The 24,862-nt window shown below is 35.3% G+C and overlaps 1 protein-coding gene across 4 annotated transcripts in view; it reads left to right on the top strand.

Annotated features, from left to right (window-relative positions):
- Positions 1 to 24,862, top strand: part of BMP2K (BMP2 inducible kinase) — a 126,292-nt gene that overhangs the window by 69,015 nt on the left and 32,415 nt on the right. For all 4 annotated transcript variants that reach the window (XM_027087703.1, XM_027087704.1, XM_027087706.1 and 1 more), the window contains 5 exons: positions 60 to 141; positions 3,805 to 3,937; positions 14,728 to 14,831; positions 16,330 to 16,409; positions 20,668 to 20,828. In XM_027087703.1, the coding sequence (XP_026943504.1) occupies positions 60 to 141; positions 3,805 to 3,937; positions 14,728 to 14,831; positions 16,330 to 16,409; positions 20,668 to 20,828 (560 nt within the window). The remainder of the gene's footprint in view (positions 1 to 59; positions 142 to 3,804; positions 3,938 to 14,727; positions 14,832 to 16,329; positions 16,410 to 20,667; positions 20,829 to 24,862) is intronic.

A 24,862-nucleotide genomic window follows, 5' to 3' on the forward strand; every position in this document is an offset into this window, starting at 1 on the left:
CAATGTAGTATCTGTCTTTTTTTTTATATCTCCACTCCATTTTACTTATTTACTGCCAGGTATACAACTCTGTCATACAGAGCCCCTGAAATGATCAACCTTTATGGAGGGAAACCTATCACCACCAAGGCTGATATCTGGGTAAGGCCAAGAAAGGCTGACATTTTCACTAACCAAATTAACAAAATCTGATTATTTTCCCCCTGTCCTCCGCAAGGTATTTCCTAATAAGTAGCAGAGAGTGGTGGACAGTAAAGCTTCTTCTTCAGAAGAAAAATATTAGCACATATTACCTTCTTGATCCTGAGATGAAAAGCTTAGGTATAAAAAGGCAAATAAAGGATTTCCATATAATGTAACTTTTTATCACAGTATTTTTTAGAATTTAAATTATATGTGATTGTTAACAATTTTTTTTGATTTGAGTGCAATTTTGGTTGATCACAGTATGGAAAAGCTAGACCTAATTCTTACGTAATATTGTTGATAATTTTCTGGAGTATTTTAGGATCTTTTTAGTGGAAACTAACGAGTAAAACTTTTTAAAAATTATAAACATACCATTGACTAACCTGTATATATTTAGGTTCTTTATCATTTAGCATCTATATCTGGATTGAATTATTGAGATATATCATGTTTCTATAGAGTTGAACTTTATGTTAGAGTGCCCGCACTTCTTTAGAACTTATTTCAGAAGTAAAATATGTTTGGGCTATATTTAATAAACTAGCAGGAAATTCTATTTTAGATGTGAACTCATTTAAATTTATCACGTATTTAGCCACATCTACCACTAGTGGCTATGTTAGGGATGGAGGAAAAATACTCCTTTGGAAGTAGTTCTAGAATTTCCAAGAAAAGTCATATTTACTTTGTTTTAGAACGTAATGTTTAGAAAGTAGTCGAGTGTAACGTGTGAACCCAAATGAATATCTTCTTGGTGCCCCTCTCCTGGCCTTCTCTTATAGGGGTTGGGATACCAGATATTCTTGCAAGATAATAATAAAAAAAAGAGTATCTATGATTGGTTTTCCTTTGTCTACATAATATACACTCTTTGACCGGTGGTTCTTAAATCTCGTGGTAGTTGACTTTTTAACCATATACATAATTTAATCAAACCATGAATAGGTTTGATTTAGGTAATTTGATACTGCTTACAGATCACCAGCTTGTGTGACTCAAATTCCGAAGCTCTTCTCAGCGTTAACATTTGACTCATTAAATGGTTTATAGTAAATGGCTTGCAGTATAATGTAGAAAGCAAATTCAGCTGGATCTTAATTTATAAAATGAAAGTATTAATTAGAGGAGGTGATTGTGGAAGTCTTTCCTGGCCTAATTTTGTGACTGATGTTGAAATCCACATTACCTAAAAGCGTATTTCAACAGCAGAGGAAACAACAGACATTATAGCTTGACTGCTGTTTTGAAATCATCAAGCGTTGATTAAAAAAAAAAAAAAGTCTCTAAGAACTTGATTGCAGCCCAATATCTTAACAAAAAGGAGGGAATCTTTTTTTGTTGTTTTCATTTTTCACCAGGCTTCGAATGCATGCCAGGCAGCATACTAAATTGTCAGTGATAAGTTTAAAATTTATACCATTTACAGGTTAGTATATGGGACAGTATTTCTATAATGGATAACTTGGTATAGCTGTGGGATGACAAATAGATACTCAAAGATAAAAAAGAAGCCAGAAAAGTAATCAGAAAACAGAATCTGTGTTTATATGCTTGACAGAGTTTTAATTTCCGTGATGCCATTTTAATGCTTGTCTTAGCTCAGATGAAATGCTACACGTCTTAGGTGTGAATTCAAGAATATCCAGAAAAAAAATATTGCTGATTCAGAGGGTTATGATATTGAGGTTAAAGTATTCATTTAGCAGATATATTTTGGGAAAAAAATTTTTGTTTTGAAGTTTTCATTGTAGGTTATTTTTATCCTGAGAACTAGGATGCTGATTTTATTGACCAGTAGGAAATTCAGTGACAGATGCTTCACGTTACCTTTTAACGAGGAAAATTAAAGACGGTGATACTCAGCCTTCAAAATAAGGTCATTCGTTCCCTCCTGTTTCTTCAACAATTCTCATTGTATCAAATGGATAAAGAGGGAAATGCCTTTGGTGTGAAAAAAAATTAGGACACCTCACTGTGCTCACACTCTGTAAAGCAGGAGTATTTTAGATTTATGTTTTTTAAGTACACTGGCATTGCTATCTAAAATTGTTATCTGAGAACTCCCACAACAAAAGATACGTTATTAAAGGTTTGATTGACAAGATAAAACTGGCTAAAATGCAGATCTTGTTGGCCTAACTATCATTTGGGCAGAAGAAATGTGTAATTTAATGCAGATATTACACAATGAATAATATACTTTTTAGTGCTTTTAAGGAAGGCTTACGCTCAATCTGTTGCATAAAAGCTGAAAATATCTTCCTTACAGAAAAAAAGCATTGTAAATTTTTTTAAAGCCACATTGAACTGGTTATTTCTATTCAGAATCTTAATACTTTTGTTAGTCATATGGTAAATAATCTAGTAATGTTTTTGTACTAATATATTGAAATTTCTAGAGTATTTAAACTTTTTTCATTGGAAGACTGTTATAGTATTGAAAATAATGTGTTGTAAGTTAATATTGTTGAACTCAGAAAGGTATTTCTGTATACTGTGATCTTCATAGTAGTTATAAAGCTAGTGTATTTGTTAATTGGGTTTGCTAAGTTGCTGCGTGGAGAAAATCCAACGAAGGAAAGCTGATTTGCTAATTTTTAGATAGGCCAAATTTCAGTTATTGCTGATGTAATTGTATAGTTACTACTGGGTAATTTTATACAATCAATTTAGAATTAGAATCACCCCTTACACTCATAAGGCTTATAGGTGACACTTCCTGTGACAGCATAATGATTTCTTGAGCAGAAAATCACATTTTATTACTGTGTCTCAGGTGTGAGCTGTTGGCAGTTTAGCTAAAAATTTCCTGTGCTACTTTTCCAGATGCAATTTGTGTTTTAGGGTGTTTTGTCTTCATTGTCAGCAAGTAGATTTATTGGTGCTATGATGTCTGTGAATCCATGCAAGTGAAGCAGACAGAGCCCTTCCTTTTTGAATTTTATATAGATTACCCAGGTGCAAATATGACTAGTGTAATATAGAATTAAAGTTGTAGGATTATATATAGAAGTAGAGAACGAATTTTTATATTATGTGCTCAGTGAATAATATATTATGAAATAATGACGTGCTCAGTGAAATCAGTGAAAATCAGGGAATAATCAGTATTGATGGTTGTATGCTAAGTTTAACTGTGCTGGTTAACTCGTACTTGGAATTTTAAAACAGATATTATAGTGAATTTTTAAAGAATTCTGCTCGGAGGAGCCTTGTGCTTACATCGTTGGTTGTTATATGCTAGTTATGTACTAAATATATATTTTCCTTGTGAAAGAAGTAAAAGTGTAATTTTTCTCCCGAAGGGAACCAGCCACTTATAATTTTAGTTATATCATTCATGATCTAGAGTTCCATGATAACATTAATTCAGCCAGCTAGCCACAGATGTGATAGAAAAATATGGTAATGATGCAGTTAAATGCCTTTTTAAAAATTAAGTGCATTAATTTGTTTAAGTTGTAATTTGTGAAAAGATTGATCCAGTATAGAAACATTAGGCTTTTATTTTTTTTAATAACATATTTAGTTCTTGGTTTGTGGCTACTTTTTTTTTGTCTTGTGGTTAAGTTGATACTTGAGCTCTGATGATATTCATGCTTCTTTGTTTTACAGGCCCTGGGATGTTTGCTGTATAAACTTTGTTTCTTCACTCTTCCTTTTGGTGAGAGTCAGGTTGCTATCTGTGATGGCAGCTTCACCATCCCAGACAATTCCCGTTACTCCCATAACATACATTGTTTAATAAGTAAGTACTTGGAAAATTTATTAAAAAAATTATAAGATAACCGTACTTAGGGCCTGCTGTTTCCATTCCTTTACCTAAACCTAGTCTTTTAATTTCATGTATTATAATTTTATGAAACTATAGTCAAGAAATACATTGAAAAAGATGTTTATAAGACTTCTATAGGAATGAAAGCAGATTAATTAATGATTAGTACATGGATATTTTTAAGCTCTAGATAAGGTTTTATAAAACATAGAGATTATATAATTAAGGAAACTGGAATTTCTGGAAAAACTTACAGCGTAACATTTAATTATTCAGTCTGAACTTTTGAAATCCAAATATCCAGACCTGTTGCTTCTTTAGATCACAGTATTGCCAATCTTAGATAGTAGTTTATTTGGCCACTCTTTTTAATATTCCTTATTGATTATAAAATTCGAAAGCAACCTAAGTGTATGTCAGAAGGAGAAATCCTGTGGGCCTTTGATTCCAAAAGAATACCTCAGTTTTCATTACAGCCTCTTTTAAGAATTTTTTCTTCCTTTTTGACAGGTACTGTAATTTAATATTTTATATACGCACATGGTACAATTTTCTGAAAAAGATGATTTGGGGGAGGAGGAGGATCATCAGATATAAAATATGTTAGGAAGTTGCAGTATTTAAACAGCACTGCCCTGCACTGTTTCAATTAAAGTGTTTCTAGCATTTCTGCTCTGTTTTTTTCCATTTTAAACATCCTCTGTCATAGCCTCCAGCCACTGAGATCAGTGCAGTAGAAAAGAGGGTCAATGTAAATATATTTGAGGTTTTGTATAATAAAGATAGCAGTTCAACTCAGTGGGGAAAAACAGATGGAAATACAAAACTTTATTATCCACTTGTGGATGAAAAATCAGACTGGATCTCTACTTCAAACATTATGCTAAAATTTCAGATAAATCAAAGACCTAAATGCAAAAAATAAAACATAAATGTACTTGAAGAAAATAGGTCTGAATTTATTTATAACACTGGAGTAGATAATGTGTAAACTAGGCTTTTAATCTCAGGAAATAGAAAAGATGAATCCATTGACATATAAATTTAAACCATTAAAAATTCCCCCAAACCATGAACCCAAGCATAAAGTCAAATGGTAAACTGGAAAAAAAATTTATTACACACTTGACAATTGGCTAACTTTTGTAATTTATGTTACACATTTGACAATTGGCTAACTCATGTAACTCAAAAAGAAAAGGGCAAACACTCCAGAAGAAAAATAATCAAAAGAAAATGGAGGATAGGGAGGGTGGGAGGGAGGGAGACACAAGAGGGAAGAGACATGGGAACATATGTATATGTATAACTGATTCACTTTGTTATAAAGCAGAAACTAACACACCATTGTAAAGCAATTATACTCCAATAAAGATGTAAAAAAAAAAAAAGAACCTTACATTCTAGAGCAAGGGTCAGCAAACTTTTTCTGTAAAAGGCCAGACAGTCAGTAAATAGCTAAGCTTTGCAGACCATAGAGTCTCTGTTACAATGACTCAACTCTGCTGTTTTACTGAAAGCAGTCACAGACAATATGTAAATGAATGAGTGTGGTCATGTTCCAATGAAACTTTAATTACAAGAACAGGCAGCAGGAAGAGTGTAGGGTCTAATAGGCCATCAAAAGGACCATGGCTTTAATTATGAGATGAGGGGGCCACTGAGCTCTTTGGGTAGAAGAGTAACATTATTTTTGTGAAAAAGCATCATTATTAAAAAGGATCATTTCAGCTACTATGTGAAGAGTAGTCAGTAGAGGGGTAAGGAGGCAAGAAGATGGGAAAGGTATAAGCTCAGCGAGACGTTCAGAAGTTACTCCAAGAAAACAAGAGTGAGATGAATTTGTCTTGCACCAGGATAGTAGCAGTGATGGGGGCAAGATGTCGTCTAATTCTGATTATATTTACAAGATATAGTCATCATGATTTGCTAGTGGATTGGATGGGAGGGTGAAAGAGGAAGAGAGGCAAGGATGACTCCAAGGTTTTATGACCTGAGTGAGGAGAAGAATGGAGGTGCCTTTACCGTGATTGGGAAATACATGTGGGACGAGCCAGTTTTGGAAGGAAAATCAGTTTGGTTTTGGACATATTAAGCTCAAGGTGACCGTTATATACTAAAGTGGAGATATTAAACAGGCTATCAGTTATATGACTCTGGAGTTCAGGAAAGAAGTTGTGGTTGATATAAATTTAGGTCTTAAGTTAGATAGTATTTAAAACCATGAGACAGGAAGAGGTCACCTTAAGTGCACGTATATAAACAAAAGAAGTTTATAATACAAACCCTGAGTTACTCCAATATTTGGAGGAACCAACAAAGGACACTCAGAAGTAGCAGAAAGAGAGGAAGAAAACCTAAAGAGAGTGGTATCCCCAAAACTAAGTGAAACCAGGCTTTAAGAACAACTGCTTCAAATACTAACAATAGGTCAAGTAAAACGAGGACTGAAAGCTGACCACTGGATCAACAACAGAGAAGTCATCAGTGACTCTTAACAAGAACTGTTTCAATGAAGTGCTGGGGACCAAAGTCTAAGTGGAATGAGTTCAAAAGAGAATATAAATTTCAGAGTCGAGTCATTAAGTATGCACGACTCTTTCCTATAGGAGGATGTGGTGCCAAAGGAGTTTGTTTGTTTAGATGGGAGATTTTATAGCATGTTTGTTTGCTGATAGGAACATACTGTATTCCAAAATGACTAACTATATAGTTACACTATGGATTAAAATCACAGCCCTGAACTATCACACAATGTTATCCTGAGAAAGATTAAAAAAAAAAAAAAAAAGAAAACGGAGCCTAAAAGGATATCTAGCTTTACTTTGCAAACTTATTTAAAGCATGATCTTTTTGTTTCTTTAATGTGGATTTGCTCATACATGTTGGAAATCAGAGAATTATGTCAGTTGAACACAAAAATTACATTGCTTCACGTGGAATGCTTTTCCTAGGCGAGGGGAGGCAGGGCAGCGGTGGGGGAGCTGGCGTTATAACTTGTAGGGGAAGGAAGTCGCCCTGAGCTTGGCTGCTGCACTGCCAGCTTGTAGACTTTCCACTACAACTGGAGAACATTAATAAGAATGCTTGTACCTGAGGTTTTCTTCCCAGAGAGGTCTACCTCTCAGCTTTTGTGTGACTCTCTACCAATGGATGGCCTCCTGACTAGCACACTCGCTGGCTCGGAACTGCACTTTTATCTTATTGGTTGAGAACCTCCTAGTCTTATTTTGATGTGTTTTTATGTCCTCGTGGCAGCCTTCAGCCAAATTAAGCTACCTGCCTGGTCAGCCCAAGTTACCTTCCCAGATACCAGTTAATGTTTTTGTCAGTGTTCTGGTGACAGAGCTGTATAGTTTTTTTTTTTCAGTGGTTTGTCCCAGCTCTCTTTTCCTCATTAGCCCTGTTATTTTTAGCCTGCCATTTTGCAGAATGTGAATTTTTTTTAGAGCGCAAACATACTTTAGAGTATATTTGAATAAACTTCATACCCATAAGCTGCTCTGTCTTATCCAGTTGCTTTCTTCCTTCATTGTCCAAAAATTAGGGCATCAAAAGCATGGAAAAAACTCATTAATTGGAATGCTCAAAAAATAGATTGAGGAATTTACTTTGGCAGTTGAGTGTTCTGGCTAATTGAAGTTTAACCTTTTGTTGAAGCCCTTGTTGTAAATCATTGTATCTGTGGCACTGTTTTGTTGTTAAGTATAATGCTTTAATCACAACTGGGCTGAGGATTTTATTGAGGATCTTGCAGTGTCTTCACAACTCAGTATTCTCATTGGACAAAACTGTATGAGAGGCTGGACAGTATATACCCTGATTCATGATTTAATTTGCTTATAGTGATGAAATCTTATTTTTTTTTGATAGTTACAAGAAATTTCTGGTTTATTTGCACAGCTATAAATGAGAGATTTTCAACATTTCATTCAGAATGCAACAGTGTAGATTCTAAGAGATCCAGTCGTTTCCAATCTTCCCTCTTGCCACAGCCAGTTTATATCTCAGGTTTACAAGTCCTGCTTAAACTTCAGACACAGGCTCCAGTACACTAACTCTGCAACCTAGGATTAGGTTCTCATTTGAGTAGACTGATAAATCACATACCAGCTACAGCTCCTACAGCCTGTAGGGATGGGATGGGATTCTGTTTCACATGTGAGGCTTCTTTCTATTTGAGATCTTATTTTCTTGTGTTAGGTTTGTTTGTTTTCCTTCTCTATGTATGTGTGTATGGGTATGTGTGTTTGTGTATAGTAGGAAGGTAGAAAAGCTAAACACTGCAGATAATTTTAGGATCTAATTGGACTCTAGTTCATTGATGCTTTACTGGGCATCATATGCTTGCTTTATTTTTCAATAAATGTACAGATTTTAGTTTTTATCAGTGTTAGTATAAATTTGGCCATGTATTAATTTCTTTGAACTGATTTCTCAGAGCTAGGCAGAAATAAAAAAACAAGGTTGAATAAAATAAAAGCACTCAAGTAAATGTTGGTATTTTATCTCCCATCAAAGGGCTTTTGTGGACTTTACTTTTTAAATATTGTCTTGAGTAGTAAAAGCTTAATAACAAAGTAGGGATTTTTTAAAACCCGAACATACTTATCTATAATGCAGTGGTTTTTAGAAAACATTTAGATTCTTTGCAATTTTATTTTATTTATTTATTTATTTTGCGGTATATGGGCCTCTCACTGTTGTGGCCTCTCCTGCTGCGGAGCACAGCCACTCCCATCCTCCCGGACCGGGGCACGAACCCGTGTCCCCTGCATCGGCAGGCGGACTCCCAACCACTGCGCCACCAGGGAAGCCCTGCAATTTTATTTTTTACGTTTTTCGCATGTGACCATGCCTGTTTCTCACTATCCTATTTAGGTTCCTCTGTCTGCTTTTATAATAAACTAATTGGTGATTTACATTGCTTTCAAGTAAATTCTACCTTCAGAAACAAGAAACTACCTAGCTGTGCTCATAGTTTTTGAAAGTGAAGCTTTTTATTGCCAACTGTCTATTCATACAATGTAGTTGCCCCACATTTATTTATAAGATAAAACATTTAAAAAATATATCTTCTTAGTATGAATAGATTTACTAATGCTGTTTACATCTATTTTATATGATTCAAGATTTTTGAAAATGAAATAGCCATGCTTAATCTTTGTTAAAACTGTATGGTTTGTGGTTATATAAGTATTTGAATATACTTTTGATTATCACCAGTTTGGTCAAGGGTAGTTATTATTATTTATATAATAATATTTAATATATTAATGATAATAATTGTTAATTATATTAACTACTGTCCACAAAGCTCAGTTTATTAACTTTCTGCAGACTTTACTTCTTAAAAGTAGCAATTATTTAGAATTTTCCTTCTTAGCTTCTGTTAACTTTTCCAGTAGACAAGTAATGGAGATGGATTGCAGGGGGCAATGAGGAGAGAATCACTTTGCATTTTTGGATCTAAGAGTTGAAAAGAACTTAGAGAATATTTAGAGGAGAATGAGAAGCATAACTAACGGAATTACTGAATAGTTTTGATGAGTGAACAGAAGGCTGGTTGCTTCACCTTTCTTTTAGCTTCTGTTATGGTAGTTAAGGAAGTACATTGTGGAGACTAAGAGCAATTTGGCCTCCGGAGCCAAATGGCCTAGGCTTGCATCTGCTCTGTCACCTATTTGGTACAGGATACGGGGCAGCTCCATTTATTTCAGTTTGATTTCTAAAATGAGCATATTAAATGACCTACCTCTTAAGGTTATTGTGAAAATTAAATGAATTATGAGAAGTGCTTCTTAGTATGTGTGAGTACTCAGAAAGAAATGGCCTTTAATACTACTATCATTATTACTACTATAGCTCCCACTACCACTACTACTGACGTCATTATAATTCTTCCTGAGCTAACCTAATTTTTGATTTTCTGGGTGAGGGTCAGGGCATCTGCTGTCAGATACTAAGTAGGATGTACTTTCCCTGCAGAGATTTCTTTGGATGCTTTGAAGCCAAACTTGGTTTTTCAGGTTAAGGTTGGATATCAAACGTTTACCATAATTTATCATATATTCCAGAATATACTGTTAAATGTAACTACTAAGATTAATTTTCTTAACTCTTAACTTTGTGCATGAAATAGTGATATATAATGAACCAGTCTGTTCTCTGTATCTGTCTTTTTTTTTTTTTTAAGTGAGATCATATGGTATTTGTTGTCTGTCTGACCAATTTCACTTAGCCTAATGCCCTCACGTTCATTCATGTTGTTGCAGATGGCAAGATTTCCTTCTCTTTTTTTAGTGACTGAGTAATATTTCCATGGTGTGTGTGTGTGTGTGTGTGTGTGTGTGTGTGTTTGTGTGTGTGTGTATGCCTCTCATTTTCTTTATCCATTCATCCATTGATGGATACTTAGGTTGCTTCCATATCTTGGCTTTTGTAAATAATGCTGCAGTGAACACGGGGGAGCAGATATCTTTTTGAGTTAGTGTTTTTGTTTCCTTCAGATACATACTCAGAAGGAGAATTGATGGATTATATGGTACTCTATTTTCAACTTTTTGAAAGACCTCTGTACTGTTTACCACAGTAGCTGTACCAATTTACATTCCCACCAGCATTGCACAAGGGTTCCCTTTTTTCCACATTCTACCAACACTTGTTATTTCTTGTTGTTTTGATAATAAGTACATTTATTTTAATACCTGTTTTCTGTGGGAAACCAGGAACTTGCTTATTTAGATACACTTAAAATTCATTATGGAAGTTAAAAAATACATATAAATATAGGCAGAACAGTGCAGTGGTTTATCATGTACCTGCCGCCCAGCTTCAGTGATTATCAACTCATGGCCAATCTTGCTTCATTTATGCTCTTCACCCACTGTCTTCCTATATATTTTTTTGTTGAAAAAAATCTCAGACATTTTAATGTACCTTTGAAAAGAAATCAGAGATTAAGATAGGGTTTCCTTGAAGGTTTTCAGTCATTGGCTCTGGGTTACCATTTGGGGAGATGTAAAGAGAGGGCTGTGATCAATAACTTTTAGGAACAGCTACCAGGGCTATCCCAAATATACTATCCTGGCATATTTATAGTGCCATTAGTCTTTACATTATGATTGAACACATTTATTTAATTAGCTGCTAAATTTGGTTTCATTTCAACAGTCCATAGAATAAGGTTTGTAGAACATCTTTGCCTAACATGTAAGTTTCTATAATACTTTCCATAGGTCAACAGACAAAAATAACAAGTTAATGCTTGAAGTATTTATGATTGCAAAATTAGAGTGGGTAGTTCTCTTTTCAGGTAAATTACTATAAGTGTAATAGCTGGAAGTCTGTGGGAGAGAAAAAGTGTCTTTGTGGAAGGAAAAAATATTAACAAATTTTAAGCAGGAACATTCTTTTGAGACCTCTGTCCAAAGTATTTTCCTGTTAAATTTGTTGAGCTGTTAGATTAGAGATGCTGGTTTAACTTTTACTTAGGACCCGGTATGGATCCATCATTTTAGGTAACTTGAATGGAAACTACTTCATTTAATTTTTGGTGTGCGTCCTCGATGTAACCGTAGGGTTAACTTGGCCACTGCTGTGCTGCAGCAGCCACTGCTCCTTTAGCTGCTCTTTTTGCTAGAATATGCATGGATGGTGTACTTTCCTTTGCAAAATTAGAATAAGCATAATTAATTCAGTTGCCTTGGGCAAGTGATTTTTATCAGATAGTCTGATACATCAGTTGGAAATACTGTGGTGGTTTAGTCATATAGTACCTTCAGTGCTGAGACTGTTTTGTGTTCTTAGGTTGAGTTAGTGATATTTGTGTCAATAGAAAGAGTCACACAAGTAAGAGGAGCAGAGAAATATCCTTACATTTCTATTATGGCTTACTTTTTAAAGGTCGATTTTATATTTACAGTAGAATCAAGGTTAATGGGAATGGTCTTGTGCTGACTCACATGATCATATTAAGTTGGGTAAACAAGGGTGTATTCTAGCTTCTCTGTCTTTTTTAAAAAACTTAATTACTAGGGGGCTTCCCTGGTGGTGCAGTGGTTGAGAGTCCGCCTGCCGATGCAGGGGACACGGGTTCGTGCCCCGGTCCGGGAAGATCCCACATGCCGCGGAGCGGCTGGGCCCGTGAGCCATGGCCGCTGAGCCTGCGCGTCTGGAGCCTGTGCTCCGCAACGGGAGGCCACAACAGTGAGAGGCCCGCGTACTGCAAAAAAACAAAAACAAAAACAAAACTTAATTACTTGATTCACTTTTGGATGAATTAGACACATGTATTCCTTAATCCACTCCTTCTCCTCAGGAGCATATTTCTATAGATGAAATGGTTTTATTGTCATGAAGTAGGAGTTAATAAAACACTAGACTTGAGGTTTAATTATTGTGAGAGAAAATGGCTTTGGATCAACTACTTAAAAATTGAAATTGTCATTTTTGGTAGATATGCTCCAGTGTTTAGCTGGATTAGAACTGATACCTCTACACTCCAGATTACATCATTCAGTAATCTAGGAGTACATTTTGCAATCCATTCTTTTGGAGAGTTTGAAAAATTACATTATTAAGTGCTTTAACAGTGCCTTATTGAGATTTTTTTCTTTTTTTTTAAATGGCTGATAACCTTCAATATAAAAATATTCAGAGATAAAAATGTAACCATGGTCTACTGTGGGTTTCAGCCTCTTTATACTTTGAATTTAGAACCAAATTAGAGATGGGGCACAGGATCTCATTAGATAAAATGACAAAGCAGATTGCAGAAGGGACTCTGAAGCCAAATGGGCCTATTAATGCATATACAACCCCCAGATATACTCTCACAGAGTCATAGACAATGTTGGAAAACCATGGACTGCTTCCACAGAAGTAGGCCACTTGGCAAAACATGGTTCTGTAGAGAACATACATGTCCTGAGAATAAACTGTTGAAAGAAAGAGCAACAGAGATGGACACGTGTAGGTGCCTATTTCTTTTCTTCTAGTCTAAATTAGACAAATCACTGTCTTTCCCTTGGCGAGGACTGTATTATACTAATAGAGGTCACTAGCACAGTGGTTTTCAAACCGCTTGACGGTGATCCATGGTAAAAAATACATTTTACATATACATACACATAAAACAAGTTTCTTGAAACACTGCTTATACTTACAGTAATGCACTCTAATGTTTTCTATTCTACTTTACTAAAACAAATGCTAGTCATGACCTTTTAGGCTGATTTTATGTCACATAAATGGTATCAGTACAGTTCGGCAAGCGGAAGTGCCTCCAGAAGATGTATTCCCACATGGAAACATGAGCCAGGGGAGTTAGAGGTCCTTTTGTTTGCTTATAAGATGTTATCAGTTCTACCCACATTGGTAAAAGTCTGTTTAAATTTATCCCCATATCATGTACTGTTGTTACTTTTAAAACATGTAATATCTGTTGGTATCAAGATAAAATATAACTTTGGAGGATGAAATAAACCTTGTAGATTTTTCAGATCTTTTCTGGATTTGAATGAAGTTGAATATGCATTAATAAATATTAGACTTAAATGTTCTGAGTTATTTATAACAATGGTGATACAATAGTAAAATATCAATTTTGTAAGTGATATCTGTTAGCCTTTTTAAATAAATAAAATCAAGTGATATGCAGAATATAATAAAACCGAGTCCAGAATCTCCCAAATAAATTTTTGTATGTGCTTAGTGTCACTTGCCAAACAACCATGTTTTTAGCAAATAAATTTATCATGCTGTTGGAGATGTATTACACATTGTTTGTTCAAATATTACTTAAGTTTGAAAGGTAGATTTAATTCATTTTGATTTATAATTTTAATTTAGCTGTTTATATACCTTGATATCTCTGTACATAATTTTGTTAGTACATTTTAGAATATTATCTAATTAACGCTGTAAATTTTACATTGCAGATAGGTTTAAAAATTATTTGAATAAGATGAGAACTTAGAGTTAATCAATGAAGCAGCGTTAGAATATGAAGACTGCTTTAACAAAATATGGATTTTTTTACATATGTAATTGAGTATAAATGTCAGCCTTCTTGTGAAATTGTAAATTAACAGGTAGTTCAAGAAATTGACAAGTGGTAGTGGTCATTTTGGTTAGAAAAAAGGTCAGGCCTTCCAAGCAATGCTGTAGGGTTGGTGTGAAATCTGTTCATAATAGAACCACGAAATTATGCTTGTACTTCTGAACATGATGTGGATAGCATGTTGAAATACAGAACTATGATGAATATTGCTATCATCAGCGTGGGAAGAAAGCATGTTTTAGGAAAATTATAGTGCCAACCCTCTACTACTTTGTTAAACAGACTATAATGCATACAAATTCAGTCTTCTCTTAAATGATTTAGGAGCACTTAAAAATTAGTAGAGGTATTTTAGATAATAGTGAAAATAAGGACCCCTACTACAGCCCTGGAACTTTTTTGGATAATTCCCCAGTGTTCACTAAACTTACTTTTTCTTTTGCGTTAGGGTCCCAGAAAAATACTCATATTTGTCGTTCATACTTTCAGTACAGAACTGTTCTAGGACTGGTTTGTCTTTAGTTTGGGATATTGTATAAAATAGCAATTCTAATGTTTTCTATATACGTTAACAAAGTTTGGTGGAATCATCACTGCTCTTAGAATGGAAATATATATATATTTATTTTATCCTTTTAATGTACCCCTAATTGCTTCCGTGTTCAATGAAACGTCTTAACATTTTGATCTATTCTTGCAGGGTTCATGCTTGAACCAGATCCAGAACGTAGACCCGATATATTTCAAGTGTCATATTTTGCATTTAAATTTGCCAAAAAGGATTGTCCAGTCTCCAACATCAATGTAAGTAGTTTTGCAAGTAGGATATGAATTTAAAACACATTTTATCTGTGTGGATATATATACTTTCAGAGTTACTTGTTTCAAGACAAGTGGTCTCATGGTATGTTTGTGATTAGTATTTTTGATACAAAGCTACAGTTGCCAAACTATGTACTGTGGTGCTCTGGGGAGCTACAGTGGATTGAGGGCACTGCAGGATGTTTTGCATATTTGAGGGAAACACAGTGACCTCTGTCTGATACAGCACAAACTACTATTATTAAGTTGTTTGGGCCTAACTGTTGAAAAAACAGGACTGTTAGATTTTTGGGGAGCAGGGTGGGGCCGGGTGTCATGAAAAATTACTGAGACACTAAGCACCCTAAAGTTTGGTTACCTTTGGCATAAAGAGCATAGGCGTTGTAAATGCAGAGAACTGGGTTCAATTCTGTCTTTATCAGTGACTGATTTTGTATATTTTGGGGAGTTACTTAATAGTTTGTTACTTTTTCTGTAAAACAGGGATAGTAATTATGAGGATTAGAAATAATAAATGTAAAACCCAGTGTCTAGTGCAGGGAAGCTGAGTTGGTAATAGCTATTACCATGCAAAGGCTTTGAATTGTATCTGGTGTCTGCATACTTAACTACATCAGATTAACGGTATATGGCGAGTCTGCTAATTTTAATAAAAGTCTAGAATCATCAGTGATTTTTAAGCTGTTCTCAACATTGTGAAGATCATTCTGGCCTGACTTGTTTTATAGGTTTCCTTTGTGTATAACTTAATCCACCCCACTGAGAAAAAAGAAGGAATTTGGTACCTTTTCCTTTTTGTTTTTTGAAGTTCTTACTATGTCAATATAATATATTCTTGGTTGAAGCTGAAAGTCATTACTAACATTCTTGTAATGAAAGTAGCTTTATTTGACATTTGCCTGGATTTTTAGCTTTTCACTCAGCAAACATTTATTGAGTACTTACTATAAGCCAAACATTATAGAGGATAAACAAATGAGTGAAGCCTCTCCTCTTGTTTTCTAGACTTGACAAGCAGTGTCATGAAAATTACCTGCAGTATGTAAAACAACACGGTATTCACGTGCTTGGTGTTTTGCTTCTTCTTCCAAAGAGTGTGAAATAGTCATTGATTTACAAGTGTAATATAATCCTTTATACCCAAGATTTACCCATTTGTAAAGTGGATATAATGATGTTGTTCTGTTTATTTTCCAAGGGTTTCTGTGGAACACAAATATGAAAGTGACATTTGTTTAACATGCACTGATATTTGCAAATATATGTGAACAATTTTGTGGAACACAAATATGAAAATGACATTTGTATAACATGCACTGATATTTGCAAATATATGTGAACAATTTATAGATATCTGAGGTGAAGAGATTGTCTCACAGACAATACTTTTAAAATTTAAGAGTGTATCTGTAGTGTTTAAGTAAAGCTTTCTGCAATTGAAATAAAAACTAAAATGAAAAGTTTTATTTTTTCTTCCAAGAATTCTCCTATTCCTTCAGCTCTTCCTGAACCGATGACTGCTAGTGAAGCAGCTTCTAGGAAAAGCCAAATAAAAGCCAGGTAGGCAAAACTATGCTGAAATTTGAAAAGGCATTTAAGAAAAAAGAGGACAGTTCTTGTTTTTAATCCTAGCAAGTGTCATTCATTAAATATCATCTTCACCCACAAAAAGTGTCGTATTCCTTATTGCAAGTACAGAATAAGCTTTCTTATATAACAGGGTTTGACAGCAGTTGCACTTGAACTGCTACCTCTCAGCAATCACGAAGTGATTGTGTAACTGCTGATGTTACACTGGGTCCTTTTACCGGGGGAAGTTGTCATTTCGTCACATGGCAACTAATTTATGAGATTTTATGTTTTACTTAATAGCTAGTATGATTTTGTTTAATTTACTGAAAGAAAAAATAGCTATGTATATTTTATAATGAGTGGTTATAATGGTAATACTTTTAAGACTGATAAAGAAATATAATGTTTTAAATAATTTTTTTTTTTTTTTTTTGCGGTACGCGGGCCTCTCACTGTTGTGGCCTCTCCCGTTGCGGAGCACAGGCTCCGGACGCGCAGGCCCAGCGGCTATGGCTCACGGGCCCACCCAGCCGCTCCGCGGCATGTGGGATCTTCCTGGACCGGGGCACGAACCCGTGTCCCCTGCATCGGCAGGCGGACTCTCAACCACTGCGCCACCAGGGAAGCCCTTAAATAATTTTTATAGTTCTTTACTACATTAATGTTTGATACGAATTACATAGGTTAAGACCTAAATCTGACTAATGATTGAATTAATGACTGATTTTTTTTATTTTTCTCGTGCTTTCTTTTTTGAGTTTAAAAGTTAATAAGCAGGACTGTATTTTACATTATCAGACAGGTGTAATATTACATTTGGGGAGATTTCTTGGCCACAGTTTTTTGTATTGTATTTTACTTATGCAAAGTATTTTATTTGACATAAAATACATAAAAAATATTTGTCACGCACTTGTTACATTCAAGATACAGATACTGAGACCACAAAGAAAAAGCAGCAGTGTTTATTTCCAAGGAGCTCTGATCCAAATGAAGATAGACGGGTGAACAGTCACACCTTGATAGATATCAGGCAGCTCTGAGGGTGGAGGAAGGGAAAGAAGACAGGAGCACAGGAAGAATCCGGTGGGAGTTGCTGGACTCTTTTCTTGAAGGATGAATAGTCTAGTCACTTGGAATGATGGGCAGTGAAACCATAGCAGGCAAACATTGCCGATGAGGACAGCCTTTGTGAAACTACGAGGCTGGGGCATAATAAGGGCACATGTACAGGAGTGGTGGGAAATGAAGATGAGGAGGGGGTAGGTAAATATCAGTCATGAGCAACTTTATATGTCATGCTGAGAAATTTGGATTTTGGCCTTTAGACCGGTGAGTTTTCAACTTTGCAGTCAGTTCTACTATTTGGAACTTGGTTGTCAGGTGTGTTATAAATAATCTGTTATTTGTAAATTATTGAAATATCACTTGAGAATGACTTAGTTTTTTTAAAAAAATATGGCATCACTCTAAAAACATTATCTTCATTCACTTAAATTTAAAATACTCTTTTGAGTAAGAGACGAAGGAGTAATGTGATGTCTAACTTGCAGGAATCCAGCATGACTGACTGTCTTACCCATGACATAGCTGTAGTTAGCAACTGCTGTTATAGTTGAGTGGTCATTATGAATTATTGTAGGACTTGTCAGTTGAATTTTATTGTTACTTATATTTTAAAATAATTATTTTGTTAATGATTAAATCTTTAAGAAAGTAGATACAAATTTTTTAAAAAGCATGAGTCAGCTGAACAGTAATGCTTTGAATATCTTTTCACCATGACACGTTACAGCTATACAATTATAAGGAAATGAAATAGTTAATGAAATAGTTAACTAAAATTCACAGTGCTAGTCATAGTATGTTAAATCTATACATTATGTATATTAAAAAAATAGGGTTCATTGGTGCTTATTGGTCAATAATATAAGTTTATTTTTTATTGATAGTATCAGTAAAGAAGTTGAAAAATTCTAAATGTTAAAAAGTTGTAAATCATTTTTTTTTCCATGTAAAAGGCATATTTCCAGAGAGGGGAGGAGGGGGAATCTTTAAATAGCCAGTATCATTATTTACATGTTTTAAAGCTTTTATGGATATTATCTGCCTGCCCTGCCTTCAGTCAGTGGCACTTTTTGTTTCACTTCTTAAAACCCCCCATCCACCTCCCCAAAATTTGCATCTGCTCTTGGGACTGTTACACATGTGAAACTTATATGATTTATATCTTAAAGATGGAAGGGTTGAGAATCACTGCCCTGGCAGATGGAAACACTGAGGGATTTTAAGAGAAGAGTGTGTTTTAGGAAGATTGTTCAGGCTAGTCAGCAGAAAAGAAAAGAAAGGAAGCAAAAAAACAGCTCTTTGTCTGCTACAATAGTGCAAAGGAAGCTGCAGTAGCAGTGTTGATGTCAGTAATTACTCGTTCTTTCATTTTAGTTAAGTTTGTATTTTCACTTTGCTGAATCTGTCCAGGCATTCTCCTCCCATTTCTTCATAGACCGCTTACTTTCTTTTACTGTCTGATGAAATCACATTTATGTTTAACCTCCAGTTCTCACCTGCGCCTTCTCTAGCCAAGTTAGGTTAAAGGTAAAATTACTCCTCCATGAAACTCTTGACAGTATTAGCTTAGCGCTGGTTACTTTTTCTGTCTTATATTTTATTATATTTTCATGAACATGTGCCATATTTTCCTAGGTAGGCTGTAAATTCTTTGAAGACTGAGCTCTATTAGCTGGATATCAGTAATTGTATAATAGATATTGGTACATTAGTGAAATAAGTTAGGAAACACTAGACTAAACAAAGTCTGCAGAACTTTTAATATGCTTTTTAGAGGTTTGCCCTGCTCGTGTGTTGTGAATCCTTTATGGAGCTATTTAGAACAGGAACAAGGCAGGGTGAGGTCTGGCCTATATACTACCCACTTAATGAAGAATGGGTAGGCAAATAGAAAGATTGTATACAATATTTCCCCCAAATTACTTAAGTTTAGGGAGTACAGCATTGGTTTTAGTGCCATATCCATAATTTGAACTCAATAAATAACTAGATTAAATGAGATATAATTGGTTACATGTATACATGATCTTTTTATAGCCTTTTAGTTCTATTTTCGTATGACTTGTACCATCCCCATCCCGTGTAAAACATAAATGTTATTTTTAGAAAACAGCACACATACAGTGCATTTCTATGATTTTCCAAAATCTTTTGATTCAATTTCACATCCTTTCTTTCTGAGGAAGATAGTTGTTGAGAGGGCTCCCTCTTGTGGTGTCTCCAGATAGAGGAAAGAACTGTAGAGTCCTGTGCAGTTATGATAGACTGGACTTCCTCTAAATGCCGCAGATGTGTACTTGATAAATCATAAGTATGCAAAACTTTTAAGCGTCAGATCATTTTGAAAATGTGCTAAGGGAACTTGATAAAGAGATTTTATTGCAATCCTTTTGAAAAGTGAGCATAGACCCTATTAAGAAGTATTCGAGTTTTTTGTTCTGAATTTATAGAAAGCAGAGTTGATAAATACGTAAGTTAAAGATTTTTCCTGGCTATTTTTGAAAGAGAAAAGCAAATGTCTGTGTCTTCTTGAATTATATTTAGTGTCTCTTGCTTTCAAAACTGCTTTCCACTTGACCACTCACATTTGTGGCCTAAACTAAGTCCTAGTGGGAAAACCTTTATATAATTTCCATTCAGTGTTTTAAGTAAAGCAAAGTTAAAGATTTAAGATGCTGAATGTGAGCTGATAGCTCCACCAGTTAAAAGTTTTGGCTTCTTTTGTTTTGCATGCCTTAGGCCCTATTCTTTTTTTTTTTCTTAAGCCAAGAGTCCAAGCTAAAGGAGCCTGTTGTTTGTTGTTTCTTGTTTTTGTTTCTCTGACTGGTTTAGAGAGTTGGCTCTGTTTTGTCCAAAACCTTATTGAGAAGACTTCTATTTGCTTCCTTTATTTTATCTCCTTAAGAGCAATTCTATACTCTTTTTTTTGCCAGCTCCGGTGGCAGACTATAAGTGGTAGCAATCTGGCTTGAGGAAATTGGTTAGGTTTATTTTATTTACTTCCTTATCTTCATTAAACATTTAGTACTTGAAAATGAGACTTAGGAAGAAGCCAAGAGGACGAACATGACCATCAGTAATAATAAATATGCATCTGTTGAAATAGATCCTTTATAGAACAAATAGTAAGTTAGAAATGATCTCAGTATTTGGAATGACATGTGTTCTTCTGTTGTAGAATAACAGATACCATTGGACCAACAGAAACCTCAATTGCACCAAGACAGAGACCAAAGGCGAATTCTACTACTGCCACTCCTAGTGTGCTGACCATTCAAAGTTCAGCAATACCTGTTAAAGTCCCAGCTCCTGGTGAATTCAGTAACCACAGACCAAAAGGTGATACAGCTCTGCCAACCTCGTCCCCTTTTTAGTTAATTTACATAAACCTTTTATGGCTCGATTTCCTAGAAATGTAAATTATTGGCAGACTTACTGTTGTGAAGCAGATATGTCACATAGTGCTTTAAGAAACATAAAGCTACTAATGTCTAATAAACCCACCTAATTGTTTTCCTAATGTTGTCAGCAAAAGTAAGGTACGGGTAGTATAAAAGTATGGTATGAAAAGCTCACAACCTGCTTATCTCTAGAGTCATCGACTAGTAGGGTTCGAGGTTGATACTAAAGTTCAAGAGTATAGAAAATTCTATATTGTATTGGAAAGGAGGAATTTGAAACTCTAGGCTTACAAAGCTTTAATGTTAAAGTATTTTCAACTAGTATGTTTTAAATTAGGATACTCTAATGGTTAAAAGCCTACATGTTGAGTCTTAAGAACCTGGATTTGAGTCCTATTTCTCCTATTTTTTAGTAATATGTGTTATGAAAATACTAGTACCTATCTTATGGGACTGTTGTGAAGACTAAATGACTGCATACTATAATGCCTGCCACATAATATGTCCTTAAGAAATGTTCACTATTAACTACTGTTACTACTATTAGGTAAAGTATATGCTCAAGGAAGACATTTATGTTATCTGATGTAACATAAGCCTGTGGTGATCAGGCATACCCGATGGAGGAATAGGGAAAGGGAAAAGGGAACAAAAGGGGAATTTGAAGTCTTTTATGTCCAATTCCCATTTTACCATTTCTTAGACTCACTGTTCTCTTCTGTAAAATGGGGAAACAGCCATTCTGCCTATTATAAAGAGTAAATAACAAGGTGTATGGTATCTAGGAAAATTCTGTTTCATGGTAAGCATTCAGTGTTTGGGTTGGAGATGCTATTCGGTTTTATTTTATTTTTTGCGGTACACGGGCCTCTCACTGTTGTGGCCTCTCCCGTTGCGGAGCACAGGCTCCGGACGCGCAGGCTCAGCGGCCATGGCTCACGGGCCCAGCCGCTCTGCGGCATGTGGGATCTTCCCGGACCGGGGCACGAACCCGCGTCCCCTGCATCGGCAGGCGGACTCTCAACCACTGCGCCACCAGGGAAGCCCTGTACATCTCTTAACATTGCTTTTCTCATTAAATCTTATATAAAAAGTACGGAATCTAAAAAAAAAAAAGTCATGAAGAACCTAGGGGCAAGAATGGGAATAAAGACGCAGACCTACTAGAGAATGGACTTGAGGGTATGGGGAGGGCGAAGGGTAAGCTGTGACAAAGTGAGAGAGTGGCATGGACATATATACACTACCAAACGTAAAATAGATAGCTAGTGGGAAGCAGCCGCATAGCACAGGGAGATCAGCTCGGTGCTTTGTGACCACCTAGAGGGGTGGGATAGGGAGGGTGGGAGGGAGGGAGACGCAAGAGGAAGGAGATATGGGGATACATGTATATGTAGAGCTGATTCACTTTGTTATAAAGCAGGAACTAACATACCATTGTAAAGCAATTATACTCCAATAAAGATGTTAAAAAAAAAAGTAACACATGAATAAAATTTTAAAATATATTCATACAATACAATAGCATTCAGAACAATGTAGAAGTCCCCATTCTTTTTCTTTCCAGAGTAAACTAGCAGCAGTTAGGTATACACCCTCCTAGTCCTTTTTTATGTTCTTGCATGCATATACACAGATATAAATAATTCACGTTGGGTTAAACACAAATGGATTCGTACTATACATAGTTCTCTACAACTTGATTTTTTTTAAACCTAATATACTTTGGAGAGCTTTGCATATCAGTGCATATAGATCTACCATGTAGTTTTTAATAGGTATGTGATATTCCATCATATGAATGTACGATAGTTTATAAAACTTTTTTGGTTATTTCCAATGTTTGCTATTATTAATAGCGTTGTGGTAAACATCTATATAATGAACACTTGATTTCCATGTCAGCATTCTTCTGAGGAAGCTATTAAAGTACACTCATTTAAAATTATTCAGATACTGCCAAATTACCATCCAAAGAAGACTTCAGAAATTTATGCTACAGCACCAACGAGGTGTGAGTGTCCTTTCACCTTGTCTTTACCGACACTTGATAGTATTGGTTTTTTAAAAATGTTTCCCTATTGACAGGTGAAACATTTTTGATTTTATTTTAATATTCCTGATTAACGGTACTGTTTCACGTTTACTGACCATTTGTTTTCTTCTGTGAATTGTCTTTTGCAATTTTCCATGAGATTGTTTGTTTTTTATTTACTTTTTATTGCTCTGAAGATTTTATCTTTATGTATTCTGAATATTCTTTGCCAAATATATTGTAAATATTTTCTTCCAGTTTATCATTTGTCTTTAACTCATGAACTTACTGAACTTCTCTGAGCCTTCATTTCATCATTTGCAAAATGGGGAATAATTGTATGAGGATTTAATGATGTACTCGGAAGCATGGTTTTCATGTAGGATTGTAGTGTTGTTTTTTGGGAGTTCTCCGGTGCTCTGTGGGCTTGGCTTGAGAAACAAGGAGCTCTATTCAGCTTGATAACACTAAAGAGAAGTCACAGTTTGTGAGGTGAGAGGTGAGTTCCATGAGTTATTGCATGATGCTCATTGGCTTGTGATTGCGCTTCACCTGCAGCTGAAAGTGTTCTCCAGTTAGACATCAGGGCCTTAAAAGATGAATGTATAGCTCAGGAGCTGAACTTTTTAATACTCTTCCAACTGGAAATAAATACACTTAAAAGGCTAATCGTGGTTATGTCTGTGTGGCGGAATTATGGTTTTAATTTTCTTCCTGTACTTTTATAAACATTTTCAAGAATAATTAAAATGAACATGCCATTTTTTTGTAATTGGAAGAATTAGAAATAGTTATAAAACGATTTTCGTAGAGGTGTTGAATTTAAGGCCTGTGGAGTGTTTTTTTTTTTTTAACATTTTTATTGGAGTATAATTGCTTTACAATGGTATGTTAGTTTCTGCTTTATAACAAAGTGAATCAGTTATACATATACATATATCCCCATATCTCCTCCCTCTTGCATCTCCCTCCCTCCCACCCTCCCTATCCCACCCCTCTAGGTGGTCACAAAGCACCGAGCTGATCTCCCTGTGCTATGTGGCTGCTTCCCACTAGCCATCTATTTCACATTTGGTAGTGTATATATGTCCATATATACACTACCACTCTCTCACTTTGTCCCAGCTTACCCTTCCCCCTCCCCGTATCCTCAAGTCCATTCTCTAGTAGGTCTGCGTCTTTATTCCCATCTTGCCCCTAGGTTCTTCATGACCATTTTTTTTTTTTTTTTAGATTCCATATGTATGTGTTAGCATATGGTATTTTTTTTTCTCTTTCTGACTTACTTCACTCTGTATGACAGACTCTAGGTCCATCCACCTCACTACAAATAACTCAATTTCGTGTCTTTTTATGGCTGAGTAATATTCCATTGTATATATGTGCCACATCTTCTTTCTCCATTCATCTGTCGATGGACACTTAGGTTGCTTCCATGTCCTGGCTATTGTAAATAGAGCTGCAGTGAACATTGTGGTACATGACTCTTTTTGAATTATAGTTTTTTCAGGGTATATGCCCAGTAGTGGGATTGCTGGGTCATATGGTAGTTCTATTTTTAGTTTTTTAAGGAACCTCCATATTGTTCTCCACAGTGGCTGTATCAATTTACATTCCCACCAACAGTGTATGAAGGTTCCCTTTTCTCCACACACTCTCCAGCATTTATTGTTTGTAGATCTGCTGATGGCCATTCTGACTGGTGTGAGGTGATATCTCATATTGTAGTTTTGATTTGCATTTCTCTAATGATTAATGATGTTGAGCATTCTTCCATGTGTTTGTTGACAGTCTGTATATCTTCTTTGGAGAAATGTCTATTTAGGTCTTCTGCCTGTTTTTGGATTGGATTTTTCGTTTTTTTGATATTGAGCTGCATGAGCTGCTTGTAAATTTTGGAGATTAATCCTTTGTCAGTTGCTTCATTTGCAAATATT

This window comes from Aethalodelphis obliquidens, unplaced genomic scaffold (genome assembly GCF_003676395.1).
Source record: "Aethalodelphis obliquidens isolate GAN/ISIS:26980383/991018 unplaced genomic scaffold, ASM367639v1 scaffold59, whole genome shotgun sequence".
Lineage (NCBI taxonomy): Eukaryota > Metazoa > Chordata > Mammalia > Artiodactyla > Delphinidae > Aethalodelphis > Aethalodelphis obliquidens.